Below are 24,761 nucleotides of genomic sequence, written 5' to 3' on the forward strand. Positions count from 1 at the left end.
TGGCTAACCCACCATCTCCAAGCACAGCTGGCACAGCTGGGGCCCTGAGTGGGCCTCACACTCTTACCCATCAGGACAGTGTGTCTGTCAGTCTCTGAGTTCTGACAGTGTCTAAATGTTTTTATCTCAGCCATAATCTTAAAACAGCATGAGTACCTTCTAACCAAGTATTGCTTCAGAAGGCATCACAGTGACTCCAAGTGGTAATACTTTAACTGTCACAAGCTATGTGTTATGTTATGAAGAACACACTTCATAATTGTGTTCAGTTCCAGCAAAGGCCAGATGACATCACAGCAGTCTGGAGGCACAGTGGCTCTGCAGCAGTCTCACTAAGGTGAAGGTGGGAGAGAGTGGGATCATTTCTCAGTACATAGTGGCACAGGCATCCCCACCAGAGTCCCACCACTGCCACAGTCCTAGCACTACTCATGTGGTGAGCAGTGACTTAGATTCAGCAAAACAGTCATCAGTTCATGGTAAGTTGTATAGTTCTATAGAAACCGTAGGCAGAGTTTTATGTCTGTACACATTTTATAACATTATAATAAAGATAGCATCGAAGTTATGTTAAAAAATGTTAATGGATCTATGCATGTCTCAAATTTTGAGAAACACGATTAGGATATTTTGCTTCCTTAAATGTATCACAGTGTCATTCTTCTACCTGGAGAGCGCCATCTAACAATGTGAGAGTTGAAGGTAAAAAGCTTCTGGATCCTAAAGCTTGGTTTGGAGGGAGATCACAAGTAGCTACAACCAGATTGAGTGGAGATCAAGTTCTTGCCTTCTCGCTGTAGTTTCATTTGGGGTTAATTGCTAGAAAAACAGCAGTACCCAACCCCCAAACACGTAGTTAATAGGTAATAAAGCTGTACAAAGTTTACAAATTTCAACTACAGGATGAATTTTTAAACTTTAGCATTTCTTTACATCTTGCCTTTCACTCACTCAAAAGTGAGAAAAAAGGAATTCTTTTGTCCCCGGAGGTATGTTATATGAGGAAATGGACAAATTAAGGGGAAACTTTCACATCTCTGTATGGCACAGCTTCCAAGGATTAGAACATCCAATACAGTTTGACATCAGCTTCTTAACATGGACAATATGGTTTAACAAAGCTTGTTCAACATTTTGCTACCTCCATCTTTTCAGCTGCAATTAAACAGCTACTTAAATTTGAGAGAAGCAAGACTTTAATGAAGAATGCTACACGTGATGGACAATAATTAGTTCTCATTTTAAAAAAATTACAGAAAACACTTTACTGAAATTCTTTTTTCCTAAAAAGACAGTCTTTAAGGATGTCTGAGAGACAGCAAGCACAACACAGTACAAAAGGAGAAGGGAATGTTGAATTCCAGTGCAAGACACTAACACAGCACAATTAGGGAATCAGGCGGAAGCAACCATTTCACAAAGAATGGAATTAGGCATTTACACTCAATCAGGATTTTTTTAAGCTTTAAAAGTCCAGCATAAAGAAGGGAATTGGGAAGAGAGGATGGGGAGAGGGGCTAAGCTTATCTACAATCACCATTTTACCAAAAAAACACACTGGTTCAACCACGTGAGAAATGGAGGTTAAACCTGCCTACATAGCCCAGCAAATAGAGCAAATGCCAAGGCAGTCACGTCTAGGAGTTGATGTCACAACTGGCTAAACAGTTTTTAAAGGGACTCTGATTCCACCAGGACTGGTCTCTCATCAACCTGGGTTCATGACAGATGAAGTTCCTTTGCATGTGCATCAGAAGGCCAAAGCTTTACCTGGAACAAGTTTGCTCCAAATAATGCTCATGTTGCTGGTTTTAACAGGTCATGGAGTCAAAAGTGACTCCTAACAGACTCCACCATTTCCTAGGAGAAGGTTCTACTGATTACCAGGGATTTAAATTCAAGCAAACCACTAAAGAAGGGAAATACTAATGGTATTCTGGCACTGTACAAGCTATGTGCCTGTCATCTCTGTCAAGGACATGGGGTGGACTTGGCTTTGTTTCTCAGCTCCATGATCTCCAACTGTGATGAAGTGGAACTGGGACCTCCCCCACATGGGAGGAAGATGCCCAAAATTCTCATCCCAGCCCAGCTTCTGAAAGAAACAGCAGACTACCAGGGGCTATTATTAGGAACCATGCTCCTGTGAATTCTGTGGAAATGAAGGCCTGTTTCAGTTCATGCCAAGTCTTTTCATGGTCCGCCAGCGATCCTTAATCATCACAGCTGTTCGGTTAACAAATGGGTAGTTTTTAGAAATGGCGGCCCAGTTTCCTTCCCCGTACTTCTGCACTCCAGCCTTGACCCACTCGCTTTCCTCTACAGTCCACTTCTGCCAAAAAAAAACAAAAAAGCAAAGGATTTATCACAACCTGTCTTTCCACTTATTTATATTTTCATATAGTAAAGAGGTAAACTCAATCCTAGGAGAATGATCTGAACCCAAAGGAAGGATTTATACTTTTAAAACATGATATAGAATATAAGTTAACACCATGGATTTGGACATTTCGTAATTTTCAGTGTCCTGCCATTTCATCCTCAACTGATAACCATTTCTGCATTCAAGATTTCAAACGTGTGTTGTTCATGGTTAGGAAATGCGTCAGCTTTCTGACCACCTAGATTTTTCTTCCAGAGAGTAAATATTTAACTTAGTTTGGATTATCTGAAAATTACAAATAAAATTTTTTACCAGGTGCATGGGTAGTCTATGCCTGTGAGACGTGGGTACTTATTTTCTCTCTCTTCTGCCTACACAACCAGAAAAGAGAATTTAAAATTACCTGCTTTCTTGTTATATTGGTTGTACTCTCTTCATCTGGTGCTGCTGGAAAACATTAAAAGTAGACTCATTTCAGAGCTTACCTTTCTCGGCACAAACCACAAGAAAAAGACATAGAGCGTCCCCAAAGGGAAAACTTGATTCAAATTTTACAAACTTTGAGAAAAGAAAGGACATCACTAAAGGATAATTTGGTTTTGTCCTCTGCTTGCAAGATACCAATCATTTCAGTCCATGAGAATCTGTACAAAACAAATACTTTACAATCAGGCATTCAATAAATGTTGGTTAATCATGGATTTCAGGCTCTTTAGTAAAACCACTATCATTTTCTAAACTTACTGAGGAACTGTGGTATTTAAAATCCTAATATATATATACACATGCATATATATACATATGCATGTGTATGTAATATATATATGTATTTATGTGTGTGTATATATATAATTTCTGCTCATAACCCCTTGTTAATTACTGCTTTGAAATAACACAGTTTTACTGTTTTTGAATTTCCAAATCCCTGATTGTTAGATATAAGTAAAATTTGGGGGCTTCCCTGATGGTGCAGTGGTTGAGAATCCGCCTGCCAATGCAGGGGACATGGGTTCGAGCCCTGGTCTGGGAAGATCCCACATGCTGCGGAGCAACTAAGCCCATGCGCCACAACTATTGAGCCTGCGCTCTAGAGCCCACGAGCCACAACTACTGAGCCCATGAGCCACAACTACTGAAGCCCGTGCGCCTAGAGCCCGTGCTCCGCAACAAGAGAAGCCACCACAATGAGAAGCCCGCGCACTGCAACGAAGAGTAGCCCCCACTCGCCACAACTAGAGAAAGCCCGGACACAGCAACAAAGACCCAACATAGCCAAAAATAAATAAATAAAATAAATACATTTTTTAAAAATTTGGCTCAATTCTTCAAACAAAAAGAACGGGGTAATAATTATTGCTTCCCACTCCAACAGACCATGTGAGATCTGGTCAAACTCTACCCTCCCATCCTATGGAAATAGATCAGGCCTCAAAAACAGGGACCAAGATAATATTTTAAAGGACCAGAGGGCTACAGTAGGGTATACAAGTATAACGGACATGGCATCTCAAGCCAACAGGAGCCATTTAAAAAGCTGCAAGAAAAGGCAAAGTTGCATAAATGTGAAACTTGCTACAGTGTCTGCCTCGGCAGACGCCACTGTCCCAGTAATGCTTCCTGAAGAGTGAAGAAAGGTGACTCAGGAAAAGGGATACTTACAGGAGCACATTATTTATTTTTAAATTATGAAGTATTTCATAATATAGTAGAAGCCAATTTCTGAAACTGACAAATCTGGACTGCATCAGAAGTGGATGTTTTCTAGAACTTTTATATCCTGTTTTTAAAATATTTAATGCCACTTTTATTGTTACTTCTCCCATTTTCTGTGTAATCTTGATTTTGCCAACTATGTTTTTGCCAATGAAAGGTAATTTTTAAGGGCAAAACCTTTGAGGTTGGCAAAGGATTACTGTTGCTGCTGTGTTACAAAAGTCTTCAGAATCTCCAAAACTAAGGTTTAGCATGTATATATTTCCATCAGAGTGCAAAATATGTGGTGGGAGAGATCCTAATGCAAATACTATGAAGTTCAATATTAATTAAGGAAAAGTAAAGTTTCTCATCTTAGAAAAAAACACTTATATATAGAAACTGGTAAGAGATTATTTACTTAAGTAAGATATGTAAGGAATGACCACTTCTACCTTTTCTAATTAAAAAACCTTAGGAAGAACATCAACTACAATTAAATATAGGATTTAGTAAACCAAACCGGGAGTTTTCTTTAAATATAAAGCGTTGCTTTGATAGTCTCCATTGTTTAATGGGAAAAGACATAAAACTGATTCCTCATGAGTCACAATGAGGAACTTTTAAACTTTTTCTAGTTTGGAGACAAGCAATTTCTGGAACACTGATGTGACAGTAACATGCACCTACACTTCAGCAAGTGTCAAGGAGAGACCAATGAGAATCATCTGGCTTACCCTGAACTTGAAACAGTTCGTCCTCTTCTACCCAAGTCTCTTTTTCTTCAACCCCATTAGAGTTGTTCCACTTGCCTTTGGGTACTCTGAGGGAACATCAGCGAGAGGACAAGGTGTAAAACAAAGTCATCCCAGGTCATCCCATACTCTGTCCTTAGCTCTACTCGTGGCCTTGTATTCCTCCCTGTTCTGCTGTGACCACATTCGAGATTCACCTACACACAACTCCCAAATCTTGACCTGGCCAGGCTTCTCCATGTCAACATCCCCTAGGTTGCAGGACCATCTCTCACACTCAGCACTGGATACATCACCATCCCCCTCAACGATCTGTTCATTTTCCTGTTGTTTGTTTGTTTGTTTGGTTGTTTGGTTTGGACTCTATTACAGATTTCAGCATTCTTCTAACCTAGAGCTGCAAACTCCTTCCCCTCCATCACAGACATGCTCTATTCCTATCTCTGGACTGTTCTCCTTTCCCTCCCCATTCCCCTAGTCCAAGCCCATGGTCCAATTCCTTTCACCAGTATTACACTAGCCTCTTAACTGGAGTCTCTCCCCCCTAGCCCCTTCCCCTTCCAAAGCCACCTGAACAATCATCCTAAAATTATCACATCTCTCCTCTATTAAGTGATGGCTCCTCACTGCCTAAACAGTGAAGCCTAAATGCCCATATGGGGGAATCAAGATCATGCAGTCTGGCCCGTCAATTTCTCATCAGTTCCTCCTGTCCCCACCAACACCCACACCGCCCTCTGCTCCTGCTTCCTCCTATAAGTTCTGTGCTTTCCTGCCTCTCTATTTGCTGTTCTCTCTCCTTGGGATTCCCTTCCCTGCCAGGTGAAGTCCTGCCCATCTTTCAAGGCCATCATTCTCAATGAAGCCTGCCCAACACATACAAAAAGCCCCCGCTCCTCTGCCCTTACGATAGTGCTTCCACTTTATTACACAACCGTATCACGACATACCCTTAACCATAAGCACCTTGACGGCAGGGACCATATCCTCATTTGTCTACTCCAAACACCGGGCACAGTAACACACACCCTCATAGAAGCTGGAGAGATACTAGCTAAACTAATAATGAGATTATCAAAGAGCTGTAAAGGACTTATACCATCAAAGATTAGAATAGTAAGCAAACAAGAATCATTCCTGTGAACATGAAATTTTGAGTACTTGGGTGCAACCAAAAACAGTCCCAAACCTGAAAAATAATCCAAAACCCAAGTTATTAAATAAATGAAAATTATAGTCACTCTTACAGAACATAGCACAAATCTGACCTCAGAATTATAACATCCTTTACAAAACAAACATGGAAAGTATCTGAACTAAGTTTTGAAGAATTTATATAGATCAAAGTCACCGAAAAACCTGACCAAGAGAGTAGAGACAAAGTGCTGTTTCCTTCCCCGCTATAAAAAAAATTTATTTTTAAGGCCGTCTGGGTATTTTGCAAATGAGTAATGAAAGCAGTTTGCTTAATAAGTGCATAAACTTGGAAAAAATTCCTTGAGTTCCATGAGTTTTCTACGCAGTTACCTAAGTGGCTGGGACAAATGGTGGACTCTTTACTTTTCTTTATTTTAAATTGGATCATATCCCCCAAAGGGTTATTTCTAAGAATAACTGATTTGCTTGAGACAAAGTAAAAAAAAAAAAAAAAAATTACACGAAGTTTTTCCTTCTCAGGATATTAGCTGTGTCAATTACTATTCATAAATACAGGTCAGACAGCATTACAGTTTAAGTTTTCCATCTATTTATCCAAGTCCTGGGATAAAAACTGATTTTAACCTCAGGGTCCATCATTTTCACCTAAGTGTCTATTCACTCTTCCTGCAGACAATCTTTGCAGATCACTTGGTAACTTTCTGCTCCTCCAATGAACTCAGCATTTATTACATGTATAAACATTTTGGTATTTCTTAACTTCTCATGTTGTGGAATGGGCTGAGACCTCGGTCCTCATCTTAACTGTTAGGTGGCCATGCGGGCAAGCTGGGTCACTTCCTGGCTCACTGCGCTCCTAACTGGTGAAGTTAAAACTTAATGGTCTAGAGGGGTTGGCAAACTACAGCCTGTGGCTGCTGGTTTTCGTATAGCCCTTGAACTAAGAATGGTTTTTACATTTTCCAAAGGTTGTAAAAAAAAAAACAAAACAGAAGAATATGCAACAGAGACACAAAGCCTAAAATGTTTACCCTCTGCTAGCCTTTTATAGAAGTTTTGCATGTGGCCCCTTAAATTGCAAGAACCAAGAACTGTTACTTTGTTTGGTTAATAAACTATCTAGTAAGCACTAGTTCTGTGCTGTGGGGGATATAAAAATCTAGTAGTGGTGGCCCTGCCGTCTAGGTGATAGACCCTAATCCTGCCTTCCCCTCCTCCGATTCCACTGGCCCAGCTTCCCCTGGGTCCTGACTGCTCACCGGGCAGCAGTCTCCAGCCACCCTCCTCTTCTCCTTTCCCTCAGTGTCTGTTCAAAAGCCCTCAGTGGTGTCTGCTCAGAGGCTTTCTGATTAGGTGTATTAGACTTATCTGGGGCACAGTTAGCAAAGCAGATTAGAGAACACTCCCCTGTCCCTTCTAATTCAGTAGACAGGAGCCTGGGAATATATATTTTTTAAACACTGCACAGGTAATTGTGATATGAAGCCCCCCTTGAGAACCTCTGCCTGATAGAATATAATAGGAACTCAAAATCTGGCCTATCTACCCATCCAGACTTTTCTCCCTTCATCCTCTCTGTGTCCTGTATTCTCCTGCCATACAGACTACATGACATTTTCCGGCTCATACCAGGCTTTCTCGTGCTGTAATTCAAGAGGCTCCTGTTTCCTAGAACCGACCTCCCAATATTGCTGGATGACCTCCTACTCATTCTTCAAGGCCAGCTCAACACTTGCTCCTCTGCAAGGTTGCTCCACCCACAACTCTGCTGCCCAGGCCCAGCTCTTCTTCCCTGCAGCTCCCAAGGCACCTCACATATGCTTCGTTTAGAGCCGGGGTCATAGGATCCCTTTTTTTTGTAAAGGCCAGTAGTACCTTCAGCTTTGCAAGCCTTACTGTCTTTGTTGCAACTACTCAACTCAACGTAGCATCAAAAGCAGCCACAGACAATACATAATTCATGGGTGTGGCTGTGTTCCAATAAACTTTATTTACAAAAACAGGCAGCAGGTGGATTTAGCCAAGGGGCCATAATTTGCCAACCTCTGCTTGAGAGTACCCATCATACTTCATACCCTTGACACATGAGAGAGGTGAATATGTCTGAAACCTTCACAGAGTCTCCCATTTATAAAACCACTGTAATCATGCACTCTCTCCAGTTTCCTTGTCTGTTCATGGGAGCAATACTTATAGTTCATAGAATTGCTGTGAGGGGTAGAGGATATCAGGTATCAAATGAGAGTAATAGTGTGCTGACTGCATCTGCCTGCCCAGCCAATGACTCACTCACTTCCAAATGCAGGAAGTGGTGCATATAGTGCAGATTTGTGCCCGAGTATAAATCATGTATCAGAGGCCACAGCCCTACAGGGCACCCAGCACAAGCATGCCAGGGCACAGGTCCCCAAACAGCTGTAACAGAGAGCAGTAGTAGAGATGGCAATGACCTTGGGAGATCAGTGAGGTGATCACTTACAGCAGGGTGACCAGGGGAAATTTATGGAGGAGGCAGAGTTTTAAGAGGCAGCTTGGTGTACATGGCATACAGGCCATGGACTTTTGTGTCAAGACTGGGATTAAAAATCCCGAAGCCCAATTTTGCCATTTTTTATCTGTGTGACTTCAGGTTAAGTTAGTAACTTTTCTGAACCTTCCTCACCTATAAAGTGGGGCTAGTAAATCACTCACAGAGTGAAGAGTGTAGATATTCAGTAAGATAATACGTGAAAGTGCTTGACCTGCAGAAAGTATTTAGTCAACATCAGCTTCTCTTCTCTTTGAAAGACAGATGGGATTCTGACAAGCAATGGTGGAGGAATGATAGTCCGAATGTGGGGAATGAGAGGCAGCAAGAAGAGTACAGTAGTAGAAACAGGGTTCCAGGGAGAGCAAGCAGAACAGTTTGCCTAGAGGAAAGATCCACAAGAGGGCACAAAGGGTAGCAAAACTGAAAGCCAGGTTGGGGGTCATGATGGGGAGCAAAATGAAAGCATTCTAACCACTGCCCCACAGAACCTAGCAGAATGTGAGAGATTAGTAATTACTGAATTTGCCAAGTCTCAAATGCTCATAGAACGTGCAAAACTATAAATATTCATAGATCTCTTTTAAGGATCAAAGTATAACGTGGCCCAATTCAAACAAACTTCCTTTAACAAACAAGACTAATATTTAGTCGTCAAGGCACTCAGAAGTTTGCTAAAAATGGAAGCAGCGGTGAGTAGGAGGCTCGGACACCCTTTCACCCTCACTCCTGCCTAGTGCAATGCCTGGAAGCCCACATGCGGGGCATCAGAACTGGCAGGATGGCTACGACGTCACTCCCCACCCTGAGTCACATTCTAGCAGTCTGAGCAAGCCTTGGTGGTGAATAACTTAGCTGAAAGTTACTTCATTCCCGGAAGCAATACCAGGCATAACCAGGACCACCAACCAGCCCCCAAACTTCTACAAAGAAGGTCTTCATACTTGGGATTCTTCTCCCCAGGGAGGGGTTGGTTGAGGATGGTGGGCTTGGATGGTGAAGCAGGAATGACTTCCTGGGAGGAGTCGAGGCCTGCGCTCGGCTCAGTGCTCTGGCTGTCCTCCTCCAAAACCAATCTGCTTATTGTCATGCGCTTGTTCTTGGGCTGCAGTTCAGAGCCACCCTCACCCTCAGCAGGGGCTGAACTTTCGTTTTCATCTTTTCTCGGTCTCTTGTTTTTGAGGGCTGGTGATGGTGGGCACACTTTATTAGGAAATACCATATCTTTCTGGTCCAGTTTTGAGAAGGCTGCCTCAGAATCTTGTGCACTGGACAGAGTCTTGAAAGCTGCTTTCAGAGCCATAATTCCAATGGTGGTTGGAGTGTTCTGTAGCTGCCTACAAATAATACAAACATAACAGAGATCAGTTTCACCATTGTGGATGCTTGTCCGAGCAGCCACAACTTTTCAAAGTGGGAAGCTTCAAATTAGAAATTCCTCACGTTGAGAACTCTTTATTTAAAAAAAAAAACAGAGAGGGTGCGTGATACAAGCTTTATTTATAAAAGCTTCCATTTATAAGTGTGTTAAGCAGAGGCTTTAAATATGATATGTAAGTTGCACTATGGAGCTTAAACTTCAAGTAAGAGAACCCTAAAGGAACTAGGGCCAATGATACTCCCTCCAGAGACCTCTTCAGCCTGTGTGCTGTCTAACCCATTAGTCTGCATGGACTAAAGCGGTGCTTTCCACAATGCAAGAACTCTGTGTAGTGCCTAACAACTACAAGTCCATCTGGACAACCAACTGATAATCCAGCAATCTCACCTTGAAGTCTAAACTCTTCTTCCAGCTGTCCTAGTCCAACCCTCATGTGACAGAAGTAAAAAAGACTGGTCTCCATTCTGCCCTCTTTCTCCTACAATGCACTTATAAATGGGATCTTGAGAATTCTCAGAGTGAGAATAGTGCCACACAGTCTTGGAACAATGAGAAACTGCCTTTTCAAAATAAAGTTCATCTATCATTTGGACGTTTTAAGTAAAAACTGTTAGGAGAGGGCAAACTGGCAGGCTGCAGATGTGTCTTGTCTAAGCTATTCAAGTTTTTTTTTTTTTTTAATTGGACTAACCGCCAACATTCAAAAATTGGGAAATCTCAAAAAATTTTTTTTGGACGTCTCACATAAAAACTTGAACTGAAATTTGGACATCTTTGGACATCTCACATAGCAACAATCACACGAAGCTCGAAAGCATGCCCTCTCTGTGTCCCAGTCCCATGCTCTCAACTGTATTATCCTAGACCCACTTTGCTCCTTTACATCTCCTACTGGGCCCCCAAAGACATCTAAACGTGTGGCCTCTGCTTTGTTAACTGGTCCTGGGAATCTGATTCACAAGCTTGAACACTGCATTAAGAGATAAGGTATCAACAGGGAAGTACTGAGTAGATACAGGTGAGGCAAGGAGAGAGAAACAGAAGGAAAGAACCTTTGAGGAATAGCCAGTCAGGAACTTCTGTCAAGGATCTGACATCCCGTTTTCAATATTCCCATCTTCCCAGGATGTGCTCCGTATATCCCACAGTGCCTTCTACGAGTAACCCAGTAACATGTTAAGAGGTCAAACCACTAATCCTGCTCGAAGAAGACGACTATGCTTCCCACACATCACCCCAGTGTTTCAGCCAACATCACAAAAGGGCATCTCTCTCACCTGGCAGGTTCTCTGAGTGGCTTTTCCACAGGCTCTGGTGCTGGCTGTTTACCTTCCTTCACTGTGGTTGAGGTGGAAGACTCAGATTTCAAAGCCTTTTTGGCCATCTGGGAAAGGAAAGATGTCGTGAGGAAGAGGAAGTCACAGAATTTCATTAACTCTGCTTCTTTCACCATGAACATACTCAATATGCAAGCATGTTCACTTACAAATCCAATTTAGGCATAGACTAGAGGAGGACATAAAAAGGGAAAGAACTTACAAGAATTATCCCAAATTTCTTCCCTCAAAAAATGGCTCACAGTTTTCTGTACTAAAGGAGAACTCAATCTGAGTGGTGCTAAAAGCATCTTGACGTTACAAGAATTCCAAAAGGTTATTTTGGACAACAAATACTTAAATGATTTTACTTTGTATCTCCTCTTCTATCCTTCCAATCTCATCCCTAATTTAGTTTCTGAATACCTAATAGACCTTTGGGGTCATATGCAAAAGTCAAATCTTCTTTTTTTTGAAACTTAGGGATGACTGATGTCTACATTAATGTCTTTTAGTTTGTGTATAGAATTTTTCATGACTCTGTTTCCACAAATGTTTTGCCTATTAACAACTCTTTGAAAATCCTTACTTGTACCACATGAAGCCCTGAGTAGGCCAATCTTACTCTAACTCCAGCTGCTCCTCTGTCACCCTCAGACTGAAGTTTTACACATTTCCAGTTAGTCCAGTGTCATTCCATTTTAGATCGCATGTCTGTAAGGAGTGGTATCTTAAGAGCTGAGAATTCTGTTCTCAACAGAAACAGTGACAGGTTATTTTCCAGTTACCTGAATATGAAGGAAGGGTTCCTAGGCCAGGCTCAAGTATCCTGACACTTGCTCCTTGAACACTCCAAACTATCTGCTTTACAAATAATTTTGAGAGTTGCCAAATGATTGCTAGGATCACTGACACTATCCTGATATGGGCCTTACAGATCTACTGTTAGGAACTAGGATAATTTGAACACTCTCAAAATCCTTGTTTAAAAAAAAAAACCCTCTCACTCAGTTCATGGTCCACCTTCTATGACAGACTAGGTTCTAATTCTTCCCTGTGCAGTCTTGAGCCTCACTGCATCCATTCTTTGTGCTTATCCCTTTCATTCAGTTAAAGTATGTCTTCATTTGGCCTCTCTTGCTAATCATACTCTAGTCACACTTTTCTCCAGTTATGCCTCCTTCCTGTTAACAACCCCATCATACCACATCTATCAAACCACTCTTCCTCTCCCAAACTTAACTCAGATTTCATCTCCTTTGAGAACCACCATCAATTGTAATTGAATGTTCTCCTACTTTAACCACACAGGTGAATCACACATAGAGGAAGTAAAAATGGGAGGTGAGGGAAACCAGGAATGTTGCATTTGCCTCTGCCAGGATCTCTGCTTCTGAATATTTAAGGCATTTAATTAAGAAAGATAGCACATATAATTCAGTTTTTTCTACACATTTACTCTTTTCACTTTAAAAAAGAGCTGTCCTTTTCTAATTGCCTACACATCCTCCAGGCTACATCACAGTTATGGGAAGAGAAGGCCAAGCCCCACCGTGAGGAGGTATGGCTCTGCATCATCCAGGTGACTCTCCAGGAAGCGCAGCATCTTCTGCTGGAAGGTTTCATAGGAAAAGTTCTGGATAACAGGGTGGGCCAAGTTCTTTTCACGGATAATGTTCAGGAGATCATTTCTCAGCTTCTACACAAAGGACCAATTTTTGCAACGTGAGAAAGAAAAACTCCAGTAAAAATTCAATGATGATGAGTTAAAACAATGCTATCAGAACTTTCACAATGCTGTCAATGAATATCACTGGTACACATATAAGAAGGGAAGCCTACCACAATGTAGAACAGGTCAAAAAATTACTGATCAGCCACAGTAGGTTACTATGTAGCTATAAAAAAAAAAAGGATGAAGAACTTAGGATCTAAAGTACCTTTATACTTTTACATAAAGATTTTTAAACTTCCAAAAAAGAAAACCAAAAAGGATGAAAAGCTCCCTATGTACTAATGTAAAAAGATCTCCAAGATATATTAAGGGCAAAAAGCAATTTACAAAATGCTCAAATTAGTGTGTAGAATATGCTCACATATGTATATGGGAAGAACAGGAAGAATGGATATATGTGTATGTCTGTATATATACACACATGCATACTTATTTGCTTGCATATGCACAGAATATCTCTGTTAAGAATAAAAGAAAAAAACATTGGTTGCCTCTAAGGAGAGGAACGAGATGGCTGAGTCAGACATGAGAGAATTTTCACTAAGCTCTTTTGTTGTACCTTTCGAATGTTGTATTACATATATGTATTACCTTTTCAAAAACTGAAAATTTATATTTATAAAGGAAAAAAAATAATAGCAGGGTACCAACAGAGCTTTTTTTTTTTTTTTTTTTTTTTCCAACAGAGCTTTTGACACCAGAAAATAGAGGAGTTAAGTCCTCACCAAGGCAGATTCTCAAGTCTGCAGGATCAGCGTTTATGTGAAGTCAGAAGTGTTAATACCAGTGCTGATCACTAAAGTTCAGTCAGAAACCTGACAGAAATGGGCAAGTAAATGATTTATGTAAATTTTCAAACAAATTTTTGAAAAGCCATTCTAACAGTAAGTTATTCTGGATATAAAAGGCAACATGCTCAAGGTGCTGAATGTTTAAAGGCGAATATTTAGATAACATTCCTGACAGAGAACCCTTTCCCTGTTTCCCCACAAAAGGCAATGAGCTGGATTTAGGTCATGGGAGCAAAAATATATCAAACTTACCTGAGTTGTGGGGTCCTTGGACATATGTTTTTTCAAAATTTTTGAAGCCTTTTCAAATTCTTTGTTTTTGATACAAATAATGACTGCCTACAAAAGGGAGAAAAAGACTTTTTTTAAACTGTTGTAATAATGAAAGGTATAATTAGAATATCAAATATCAAAATAAGCTCAACTAAAAAGTAAAACTGAGTCTTACATACCCAAGAACTTTTTCATATTCTATCAAATTCCTGTATTTAAAAACTAACAATTATTATTCAAGCGTATGAACAACCGTACCCTCTCTTTCAGTGTGTAAGATAGTAGATTTTCAACATTACATTGGATTAAAAAAAAAATAGCTGATAAAGCAAAATCTGATCTCCTGGATTACAGACCATCTACCCAATCTGAATAGGGCCTCCTAAGGAAAGGCAAAATGGACAGGAGTCATCCCAGGTCCCCAGAACAATTGGTTTTGTTCTTTTTGGATGCAAAAGCTTTGATGTAATGGGGGGAATGAGAGGAGGAGATACTGTTGCGGGGTGGTGGTGGGGGGGAGGGGAATACTTTGCTGACCACAGAGTTCTGTTAGTTCCATTCAGGAAAGGCCTGAGGCCAGTTCGCTAGGAGAACCAGCACAGCCTCTCATACTGTAAACCACAGCGGGCCAACTCCAGTTAAAGTGTGCAGGGAATTGCTGAGACAAACAAACCCAGCTCAGCCACAAGCAGCAAAGAAAGAGGACAAAGTTTCAGGTAGGATGAGAAGGTCTCATCAGCCACAGAGAAAAAGGAGAATCCTTCGGTCAAGAAACCCCAAGAGAACATATGTAGAGGGCAAATAACAGTGATTGAAAATAAAAAGGATATTTAAAAAACATATGTGCACTTTTTTTAAAAATTAGAAAAGCGAGGAAAAATTGGGACCACCTGGAGTTATCTAACAGGATAAAGTAGCTACCTTAAATCCAGTCTCAAAGAAACCTATCTCACACATGAAAAAGGGAAGGAAAACTGGTCCATAGTTATTTTCAGTCTTCACAGGGAAGAATTTAAGGAGAAACATACAGACCAAGAGAAGGAGGACTAGCAAGGGAATTCAGAAAGTACAAATCTCTGGTGCTTCTGTCCTCCACATGCTGAACACAGCCATAAAGGGCAAAGGAAACTGGTGTCAAACGCTTCTGAAGAACAGGCACAACACTAAGTTCCTACTGCCAGGGAGGGAACAAAGTAAATAAGTCTTTTCATTGTAATCAGATCATCATATTCACTTTTACATCATTTTCAGCAGAAAAACAATACTAAGACTATACTTACTTTCTTGAAGCATACAAAGGTTTTACTTTTTATAAATCGTTTAGGTCCTACTACGTTGGTTTTTTTTTAAAGATTTTTTTTTGATGTAGACCATTTTTAAAGTCTTTATTGAATTTGTTACCATATTGCTTCTGTTTTATGTTTTGGTTCTTTGGCCACGAGGCACTGGAATCTTAGGTCCCCAACCAGGGATCGAACCCACACCTCCCAAATTGGAAGGCAGTCTTAACCACTGGACCACCAGGGAAGTCCCAGGTCCTATTATGTTTTAAAGTGTTATTTAACTTGCATAAAGTAAAATTAACTCTTTTTTGGCATACTGTTCTAACACATGTATCAACTTCTGTAACCGCCACAATGATACCAAAAAACCATGGATCCGATAAACCTCCCTTGTGCTGCACTCTGTAGTCACCTCCTCCCCATCCCTAACCCCTGATCTTTTCACTGTTTCATCTTTTCAGAATGTCATATAAACGGAATCATACAGTATATATGAAATCACACAGCTTAATTTTTAAAGGATGTAGCCTTGAGTCTGGCTTCTTTCCCTCAGTATAACGTCCTGGAGATCTATCTGTGTTGTTGCATTATCAGTAGTTCCTGCTATCTTATTGATGAAGCAGTGTTCTGTTGTATGGATGTATCAGTTTGTTTATCCATTCACCCACTGGAAAAACAGTTGGGTGGTCTGCAACTCTGGTGATTATGAATAGAGGTGTTAAAATATTTACGTACAGGTTTTGGTGTGACCATAACTTCATTTCTCTAAGGTAAATACCCAGGGGTGGGACTGCTGGGTCATTTGGAAAATGCATGTTTATAAGAAATGGCCAAACTGTTTTCCTGAATGGCTATACCATTCTGCACCCCATCAGCAATGTATGAGGGTTCCAGTTGCTCCACATTCACACTAGCACTTGTTAGTGTTAGTAGTTTCTAAAGTTTAGCCCCTCTCATAGGTATGTCCCAGTATTCTCTGTGGTTTTAATTTGTATTTCCCTATTGACTAAATGATGAGCATCTTTTCATGTGCTTATTTGCCATCTGTGTATTCTCTTTGGTTGTTTTTTTTTTAAATAGGGGTGTTTGTTTTCTTGTTCATTTTGAGAGTTCATTCTCTGAAGTGTTTTTCTCAGAAGTTTTAATTTTGATGAAGTCCACTTTATGCTCTTGTAGATCTTGCTTTTAGTGTCATATCTAAAAACTTTTTGCCTAAGTCCAGGACATGAAGTTTTTTTTTCATGTTTTCTTCTAAAAGTTTTATAGCTTTACATCTTACATTCATATTATGATCCACTTTGAATCAATTTTGGTATGAGTTGTAGGTCAAGGTTCATTTATTTTTTGCATAGGGACATCCAATTGTTTTAATTCCAGTTGTTGAAGACTATCCTTTTTCCGTTGAATATCTTTTTCCATTGAAATGCCTTCACATTTTTTGTTAAAAATTGATCAGTCATATTTGTGTGGGTCTATTTCTGGACTCTCTTCTGTTCCATGAATTTATATATCTACAGTCATGAGTACTGTAGCTTTATAGTAATTCTTAAAATTGGGTAGTGAGTCCTCCAGCTTCATTCTTCTTTTACAAAATTGTTTTCGTTAGTTTAGTCTTTTTTTTAACCTTACCATATGTCTTTTAGAATCAGTCTGTATCTACAGAAAATCCTGCTGAGATTGTGATTAGAATTATATTAAATCCATAGATTAACTGACATCTTAACTATATTAGGTCTTCCAATCCATGAACAGGGTATGTCTTTCCATTTAGTAGGTTGTGATTTCATCATCAGCATTTTGTTTTTTTCCACATACAGATCCTACACATGTTTTGTTAGACTTATACCTAAGTATTTTTCTTTTCTTTTTTGGAGCTATTGTAAATAACTGTTTTGGTAATTTCATTGCAGAATTTTCATTTTCATTTCATTTCACTGCTAGCATATGAAAATATGATTGATTTTATGTGTTGATCTTGTATCCTACAGTCTGGCTAAACTTACTTATTATAGCTTTTTTGGTATATTTCATGGAATTTTCTGTATGGATAGCCATGTCATCTGGAAAAAGGGACAATTTTATTCCTTCTTTTCCAATCTGTTGCCTTTTATTTTTCTTGACTTACTGCACTGGCTAGGTCTTCTAGTATGATGTAGAGTGGAAGTGGTGAGAACAGACACCTTTGCGTTACTTTGGATCTTAAGGTCAGAGCATTCCATTCTTCACCATTAACTATGATGTTACCTGTAGTTTTTTTTGTAGATGCCTTTTATCAGGTTGAGGAAGTTCCCTTCTATTCCTGGTGTGCTGAGTGTTTTTACCATGAACTAATGTTGAATCTTGTCAAACGCTTTTTCTGCTTCAATTGATATGATCATATGCTTTTCCTTTGGACCAACAGGGTAAATTACATTCACTGATTTTCAAATATTGAACCAGCCTTGCATTCCTGGGGCTTTAGTTTCCCTATTCTGCCACACACTAACTGCATCTGCATCCAGGACTAAGCATCAGGATAGACAGTAAAAAAAAAAAAAAAGGAATGGAATCCACTTCAACTTCTGGGAATCACAGCTCCACTGCTAAAGAGAAAGGGTTCTCTTCCTTTACGTTTAGGTGCCTGCCCTCCTGCCTCTGTCATCACTGGGTCACTGCTGCTACCAGTGTAGTATTGCCTGGGTGCTAGGATAGAGAAGGGAAAAAAGGAAAAAAAAAAAGAGATTTCTTCCACCCTCTCTGACCCTTAGCAGATACCCTTTCCTGCTCTTCAGACCAGAGAGAGCATCTCTTGGAGTTCTTTCTATCCACACCTGGGGTGTACTTCCAGGTTTCAGGATCCTTCAAGTCCAGGCCTGGTGATACTGGAAAGGGAAAAAATGGTAATCTACTCATCACCAGTTTGGTGGACCTTCATATTCTGGTCTTCTCCATTTGCTTACTGCCCTTTACATTTCTGAGTTCTCCATTCATTCTGTCCAGGATTTATACTTGCATTAAGAAAGACAGAAGAAGGGCTTCCCTGGGTCCAATGGTTAAGACTCTGTGCTTCCGCTGCAGGAGGCACAGGTTTGATCCCTGGTCAGGGAACTAAGATCCCACATGCCACGTGGTGTGGCCAGAAAAAAAAAAAGAAAGAAGAATATGCTTATCTATCTTTCCCAGAACTGGAACACAGCTCCTACTATGCTTAATTTGTGAAACAAGAAAGGAAATGTGAATGCTTTCAAAATCTTAATTGAAAGTCTGCCTCCAAAGTCTGTACTGTGAGCTTTTTTAAAACTATGCATTAATTTCCTGGGAAGTTTTTTCATTTTTGTTTTCTAAGAGATCAAACTTTGCTTTTTGAAAACTTGAAAGTTTTTGAAATAAGTATAATTTCTTCTCTTATGTTTCTGTTAAGGTTCTTACCATCTAAGCAATAGCAATGGTCTCTGGCTAACTTAAACAAAAGGGAAATTCCAAGCACAGATTTTCAATATAGGTGAGATAGGTTTATGTTGGAGGCAAGGCCAGAAAGGACATAAGAAGAGAAAACCAAACTCACAGAAGTGAAGAAAGGCTAAAAAAGCAAATTCACCAAAGAAACCAGGCTGTTATGGGAAGCACAGATGCTCAAAAAGCCTTGACAAAGCTTTTTGTTTCAAGAATTAAAGTTTTAAGACATTGTGTCTGATGCACCAGCCCCTCAAATGTGGTAAGGTCCTCAAAGAAAATCAAGGTGCTATTACCAAAGGTGCACAGCAAAAGCAACACCTAAATGCTTCCCAAGAACATGCCATATATGTTACTCTCTCCTGTTCACAGAAATCTGAGGCATCTCTCTTTTAGTTATGAAAAGAAAACCAACCTAGTCTCAATACTATTATCAGCTTACAGAAGCAATTCTCAAACTTTTTGGTCTCAGGACTCTTTCTTTATACTGTAAACTGTTAATGAGGACCCCAAAGAGCTTTTGTTTATGTGGGTTATATCCGTTGTATTCACTGTATTAGAAATATAAAACTGAGAAAAATTTAAAATATTTATTAATTCATTAAAAAATAACAAACTCATTACAGGTTAACATAAATAACATATCTTTATGAAAAGTTACTTATTTAATAAGACAAAAGTTTAATGAGAAGGGTGGCATTGTTTTACATTTTTCCAAATCTCCTTAATATCTGGTTTAATAGAAGAAAGATGGTATTCTCATATCTGCTTCTGCATTTCTTCTGTTGTGATATGTTGTTTTGGTTGAAATATATTAAAAAATCTGGCCTCACACAGATATAAAATTAGAAAAGGGAGTAGTATTTTAATAGCTCTTTCAGAAAACGTGGACAGTCTTCTTTGACTCTACACCAAACTTTGGCAAGTGAAGTCTTCATCGTTATTACACTAGAATCTGTTAGTCTGTCTTGTACTTTTAATGGATCTGTTACCCATGAATGATTTTGCAATACAATTCATCGATCATTTGGAAATTACTGGTTTACTGAGTTATGATCTTCCAAATGTTGATACATTTGTTAAAAATCTTTTTAAAATCACAGTTGTTAATATCACCATCAGTCATATCAGAAAAGTCTGAATATTGGGAAGCTACCAAGCACATGAATATAAGTTTTCCAAAATTCTAATTTTCACCTGAAAGCTTGAATTTTACCTCTGCCAACAAATACTGTCACTTGTTTTCCTTGAAGTGACTGCCAGATTACATCTGAATAACCAAAGTTTGTCAGTTATTTCAAGTAAAAATGGTATTCCATTACAAAAGCAGCTAGATCAGCAGCATGCAACTCAATCACACAAGTACTTATCCGGAAGAAAACCATCATGTTTTGGTATGCAACAGAAATGCTACAGAAAAACTTCCTATATTGTCAGACGAAATACTGGAAAAACATCTGCTCGAGACTTAATAAAATTAGTAATTTTTACTGCTTCATCAAAGACATTCTTAATTGAAACTGGCTGTTTTTTATTTTTTAAACTGCAAGCATGTGGCAATGAAGAATACAATGACTACCAGTACAATTTACCACTGCCTTGGTCACGGTCACGCTAAGGCACCAGAAATTTTACCCATCACTGTTTTTGCATCATCAGTGTAAATGTCAGTGCACTGAAAACCTCAACTAACATTTTGGCATTATTATAAAGAAAGTTTTGACCCCTGAAAGGGTCCCGAAGACCTGCAAAAGATCCCTGGATCATACATTGAGAAGCTCTAACTTAACAAACAACTTATTTGATAAACTTTTTAAAAAATTTAATAAACTTTAAGATAAATTGCTGTGATACTTTAGAGATCTTAAAAATGCATCAAAAAGCCTCAATGAGCCTATGCATTCCAAGGTAACAAATTCTATGACTAAATGAGAAATTAAAAAAAAAATAAATCAAAGAGACATGTGATACGGTATCATTTAATAACTTGGATATCAAGGTAACTATGGTAGCCAGCCTCTAAGGTGGCTCCCAATGATACCCACCTCCTGCATAGTGCCATTCCACCCACAAATCCAGCTGGTCAGGTCTGTGTGGCCAAGAGCATATGGCAGAAGTGGTATGTCACTTCTGAGATTAGTTTATAAAAGACTACAGCTTTCTGTCTTGGGCTCTTGTTCTCTGGGATCCTCTAGGGGAAGCAAGCTACCTCGTTGTAAGTAGCCCTACGGAGAGGCGAGGAGCTGAAGTCTCCAGCCAACAGCCAGCGAGGAAGTGAGTCCTGCTAACATCCATGTGAGGGAGCATGGAAGCAGACCCATCAGCCCTGGTTGAGTCTTGAGATGACTGCAACCCTGGCAGGCAGCTTGACTATAACCTCATGAGAGACCTCGAGTAGGAGACACAGCTAAATCACTACCAGCTTCTTGACTCTTGGAAACTGAAAGATAATATTTATTGTTTTAAGCTGTTAAATTTGGGGTTAATTTGTTACACAGCAGTTAACAGTAATATAGTAACAAGAGATCTGGTACCTGGTGGAAAATGAAAAAGCAGAAGGGAGTCAACATAAGAAAATGGTTGACTATTTTAAGGGAATCTGGATTTTGCTAATAGATTTTTCCTAATGAAGCCCCCAAACAAGAGATCTATGAACTTAAATAATAAATATTCAACTGAAAGATAAAAGCCCACAGACTCTACCAGAAGAGCAGCCAGAAGACAGATCTATACCCCTTGTGTTCTGAAGGAGTTACATTTCTGAATTAGCTGGCTACTTAACAGTAGTTACATGAATTACCCTGAACTGGTACCACTTCTTCCCATCCAAAATATCCTTAGCTATTCTGAAAGTAGCCCTGGATTTCTCCTCCCTTGCTAATATGTCTTTTCTGGTATTTTACCTCCAACACAGACCTGACTTACCTATACTAAAAATCTATTCTTGCAATCATTCCTCCTTGGAATTGGAATTTTCTAAGCATTCTTTGTAAGACCAACAGTAGTTCCTGCCCAAGGTCCTTAACTGAATAAATAAAATATCTGCACCCCACACACAGTTTTTTAACTGTTGTTTTTTTAAACAGGGTGTCTGAGTACCCAGCACATAGCCAAGGGACAGAAAGTCTTTGCTAAACAAGGTTTTGTCCCTTACCCCCCCCCCCGCCCCCAAGATCCCGTCCTTTTACGAGGTGCTGTTATCTTTTCTTACCAATTTCCTTACTTTTACCGCCAAGGCAATGCTGAGCTGTTGTCCTTCAGTCCCCACCTCTGCATCTGCTTCCACACCCCCAGCCTTGGTTATTGGAGAAGAAAAAGCTTTTTCTGACTGGTTTCCATGGCTGCTTCAGTGTTTTAAATATAAATAAGTTCCACTACTTGAAGCTACCTGAGCCATGACATAGTTCCAGTCCCAAATTCCTAGACACTCTACAAGCTTTTTTCTTGTCGAGAACACTGCCTGCGCCAGCCTTCTACCACTGCTGTTTTTCGAAATGGCTGATATCTCAGCACCTCTGATTCTGTCTGTTCAAGGGGAATGTTCCCTAAGCCTCTTTCTGCAACTGCATGAAAGAGCTCAAAGCAGTCCCACATTTCCCAAGGCACCAGCTATTCTCCTTGGTCTATAATAAACAAGGGTGACAAGATCCTAGGCCAGTTACTTTTAGCCCTTTCACGATGCTGCTCTGAATGGTAATAATGGTAACCTACAAAATGTCATTCTTCAATGCCAACTCACTTCCTGTGTACTGTGGCCCCTCCTGCCAGGGCCACTAGGGCCACTAGGGAGACCACCAAAATCACAAAAGCTGAGCACCTGCCATTAACAGTTCTTTCCAAGTCTGGGCTAGGAAGGGGTCACCTGATGAAATAACATCTATGTGTGTGAGTTATGTGTTCTGAGTGTGCTCACTTGCTCTCTCTCCATCCCTGTTTGTCTTCCACCCCACACAAAAAAGATAAGCACTGATCCTCAAAGACCTCTGATCTTTGGTAAAAGAAAAAAAATTTAAAATAGAGCCTTACAGCCTCCTTGACCAGTTTTCTACTGGATTCGACCACTGCCTCTGTCAGTGTAAATTCCGTTTTAATCATCTCCAGCACATTGATAGCTGATTCCAGTGGTGTGAGCTCAGCCTCCATATCAAAGGAACAGTCTAGGACAAAGAGCACAATTTTCACTTTAACCTATTTTCTAAAGAGCAGAAGAATTATGTTCAAATATATATATATATGTATGTATGTATATATATATATATATATATATATATATATATATATATATATATATATAGAAAAGAAACATGCAAATATAGTAAGATTTGCATTTAATTTGCTGACATACTGGCTACAGGCTTACAAACATGTTAAGGGTCCAAATTCAAATCCATGAATTTCAAGTGACTAATTTTCAAGACAGGTAAAAAGTTATTTTTTAATACATGCATCTGTATCTCAAATGGCAGGATCAGATACAAACGGCCAGAAGCTAAAGATCATTTTGCTAAACAGCTGTCAAGTTCAATTTAGGAAAAGAAAAAAAAAGTGTTCATACTTTAAAAACACTCTACTATGGAGGAAAAATGGCCATCTTCACATAATTCACTTTAGATAGCAACAAAGTTGGGGCGAGCAAGAAACAGGTGGGAGGAAATAAAAAACACAGAAAAGCAGCCAACAGAATACTAAGTGGAGAAAACTAAGGCCAGAGAATAAACACCGTGATTGAAACATAGTAGCCCACCTTAACCCTGAACCCTTCAGTCTAGGATGTAAGTTTGAAAACAACGTAACCCTAAATAAGTAAAGCCCAGAGAAGAACATAAAAAATAGCCATACCTAAATTTTCCCCTTCTTCAATGCGCGACAGACACTGCATAACCCGCAGCAGCCGAGACACGGTATGTTCCTTCCCCAAGGGCCTGACAAGCAAAGCTGGGAAAGAAGACATCGTTGGCTCGGCGACCCCCAGCCGCTACTCTCGGGCCCCACAGATCACCTTCCCAGGAGCCCCAGCCTCCTTCCCCAGGCCCGGCCCTCACCCTGCATGATGTCCCGGATCTGCCTGAAGTCCCCGTACCGGCTACTCCGAAAGGCCCGCAGCGCCTCGTGGAAGTAGAACTTGAGCACCCAGCGGTTGACTGCCTCCTCCAGCCGCGCCTCCCCCGCGCCCCGCTCCGCGGCGCCCCCCAGCCCCGGTGCGTGGCGCCCCCGCCGAGCCCGCCCGCCGCTGCGGGACGCCCGCCTGCCTGCAGCCCTCCCGCTGCCGTCGCTGCTCCCGCCTCCTCCCGCCATCGCGTCCGATCGCTGCGCGCCCTCCCTGCCGGGACGCTTCTTCGACTGTGACGCCGCCGGGTCACGCACGACGCCCGGGCCGGAAGCGGAGCCCGCCGTCCCGGCTCCCGCGGCCATGATATGGACGGCGTTCCGAGCCGCCCGCGGGCTTCTGGGAGGGCAAGGACCGGTCGCTCCCAGCCTTCCTCTCGGACCCCGTAGTTCCCGGTGTGTCGGCCGCAATGCCTGCTGGGACTTGAAGTCCATGCTGCCCAGACGGGTAAACCAACGGCGGTTGGCGGTGTCAACTTTGCTCCGAAATTGTGGAACGCTATACTAGAGACGCTGGGCTGTGTATAAAATATTGAAAGATAAATGTGTGAAGCTTATTAAACATTTTTAAAATCGTGAAATGTAAAATGCAGAGAGGAAACTTTATTAAACAAGTTTACATTTTAACAAGTAAAGCAAAAGGCCAGTGTTAACCCAGCAGAGGTCAAGAAATAGAATATGGCCGGCACCGCAGGAACCTCTAAGACATATAAGATGTATAATTAGAAAAAAATTGTTTTTTTTTTTTTTCTTAAAATTTTTCTCTTTTTAAATTTTTGTTTTTTCGTTTTTAATTCTTTTTTCTAAGACATAGTTTTTAAATTACAAAAATAGCATATTTAGAACAGTTAGAAAAAATAATAAACACGTTAACATTTAAATCAGCCATAATCCCACATGAAAAGGTAAGTTGACATTTAGGTTTATAG

The 24,761-nt window shown here is 40.3% G+C and overlaps 1 protein-coding gene across 3 annotated transcripts; it reads right to left on the reverse strand.

The window, feature by feature from the left end:
• Positions 1 to 1,181: 1,181 nt before the first annotated feature.
• On the reverse strand, positions 1,182 to 24,288 carry TERF2 (telomeric repeat binding factor 2). 3 transcript variants are annotated; one of them, XM_036833806.1, is made up of 10 exons: positions 23,769 to 24,285; positions 23,566 to 23,661; positions 22,753 to 22,883; positions 13,991 to 14,077; positions 12,765 to 12,911; positions 11,174 to 11,280; positions 9,460 to 9,852; positions 4,813 to 4,898; positions 2,787 to 2,827; positions 1,182 to 2,332 (listed from the first exon to the last, which is right to left on the reverse strand). In XM_036833806.1, exons 1-10 carry the CDS (start codon positions 24,265 to 24,267, stop codon positions 2,174 to 2,176), a joined length of 1,746 nt encoding a protein of 581 aa, XP_036689701.1. In that variant the 5' UTR covers positions 24,268 to 24,285; the 3' UTR covers positions 1,182 to 2,173. The 3 variants fall into 3 exon arrangements, with proteins under 3 accessions (XP_036689701.1, XP_036689700.1, XP_036689702.1); XM_036833805.1 differs by having other exon boundaries at positions 1,251 to 2,332; positions 2,787 to 2,830; positions 23,769 to 24,283; XM_036833807.1 differs by lacking the exon at positions 4,813 to 4,898 and having other exon boundaries at positions 2,227 to 2,332; positions 2,787 to 2,830; positions 23,769 to 24,288.
• Positions 24,289 to 24,761: the final 473 nt, after the last annotated feature.

This window comes from Balaenoptera musculus, chromosome 19, assembly GCF_009873245.2.
Source record: "Balaenoptera musculus isolate JJ_BM4_2016_0621 chromosome 19, mBalMus1.pri.v3, whole genome shotgun sequence".
In the NCBI taxonomy this organism is placed as follows: Eukaryota; Metazoa; Chordata; class Mammalia; order Artiodactyla; family Balaenopteridae; genus Balaenoptera; species Balaenoptera musculus.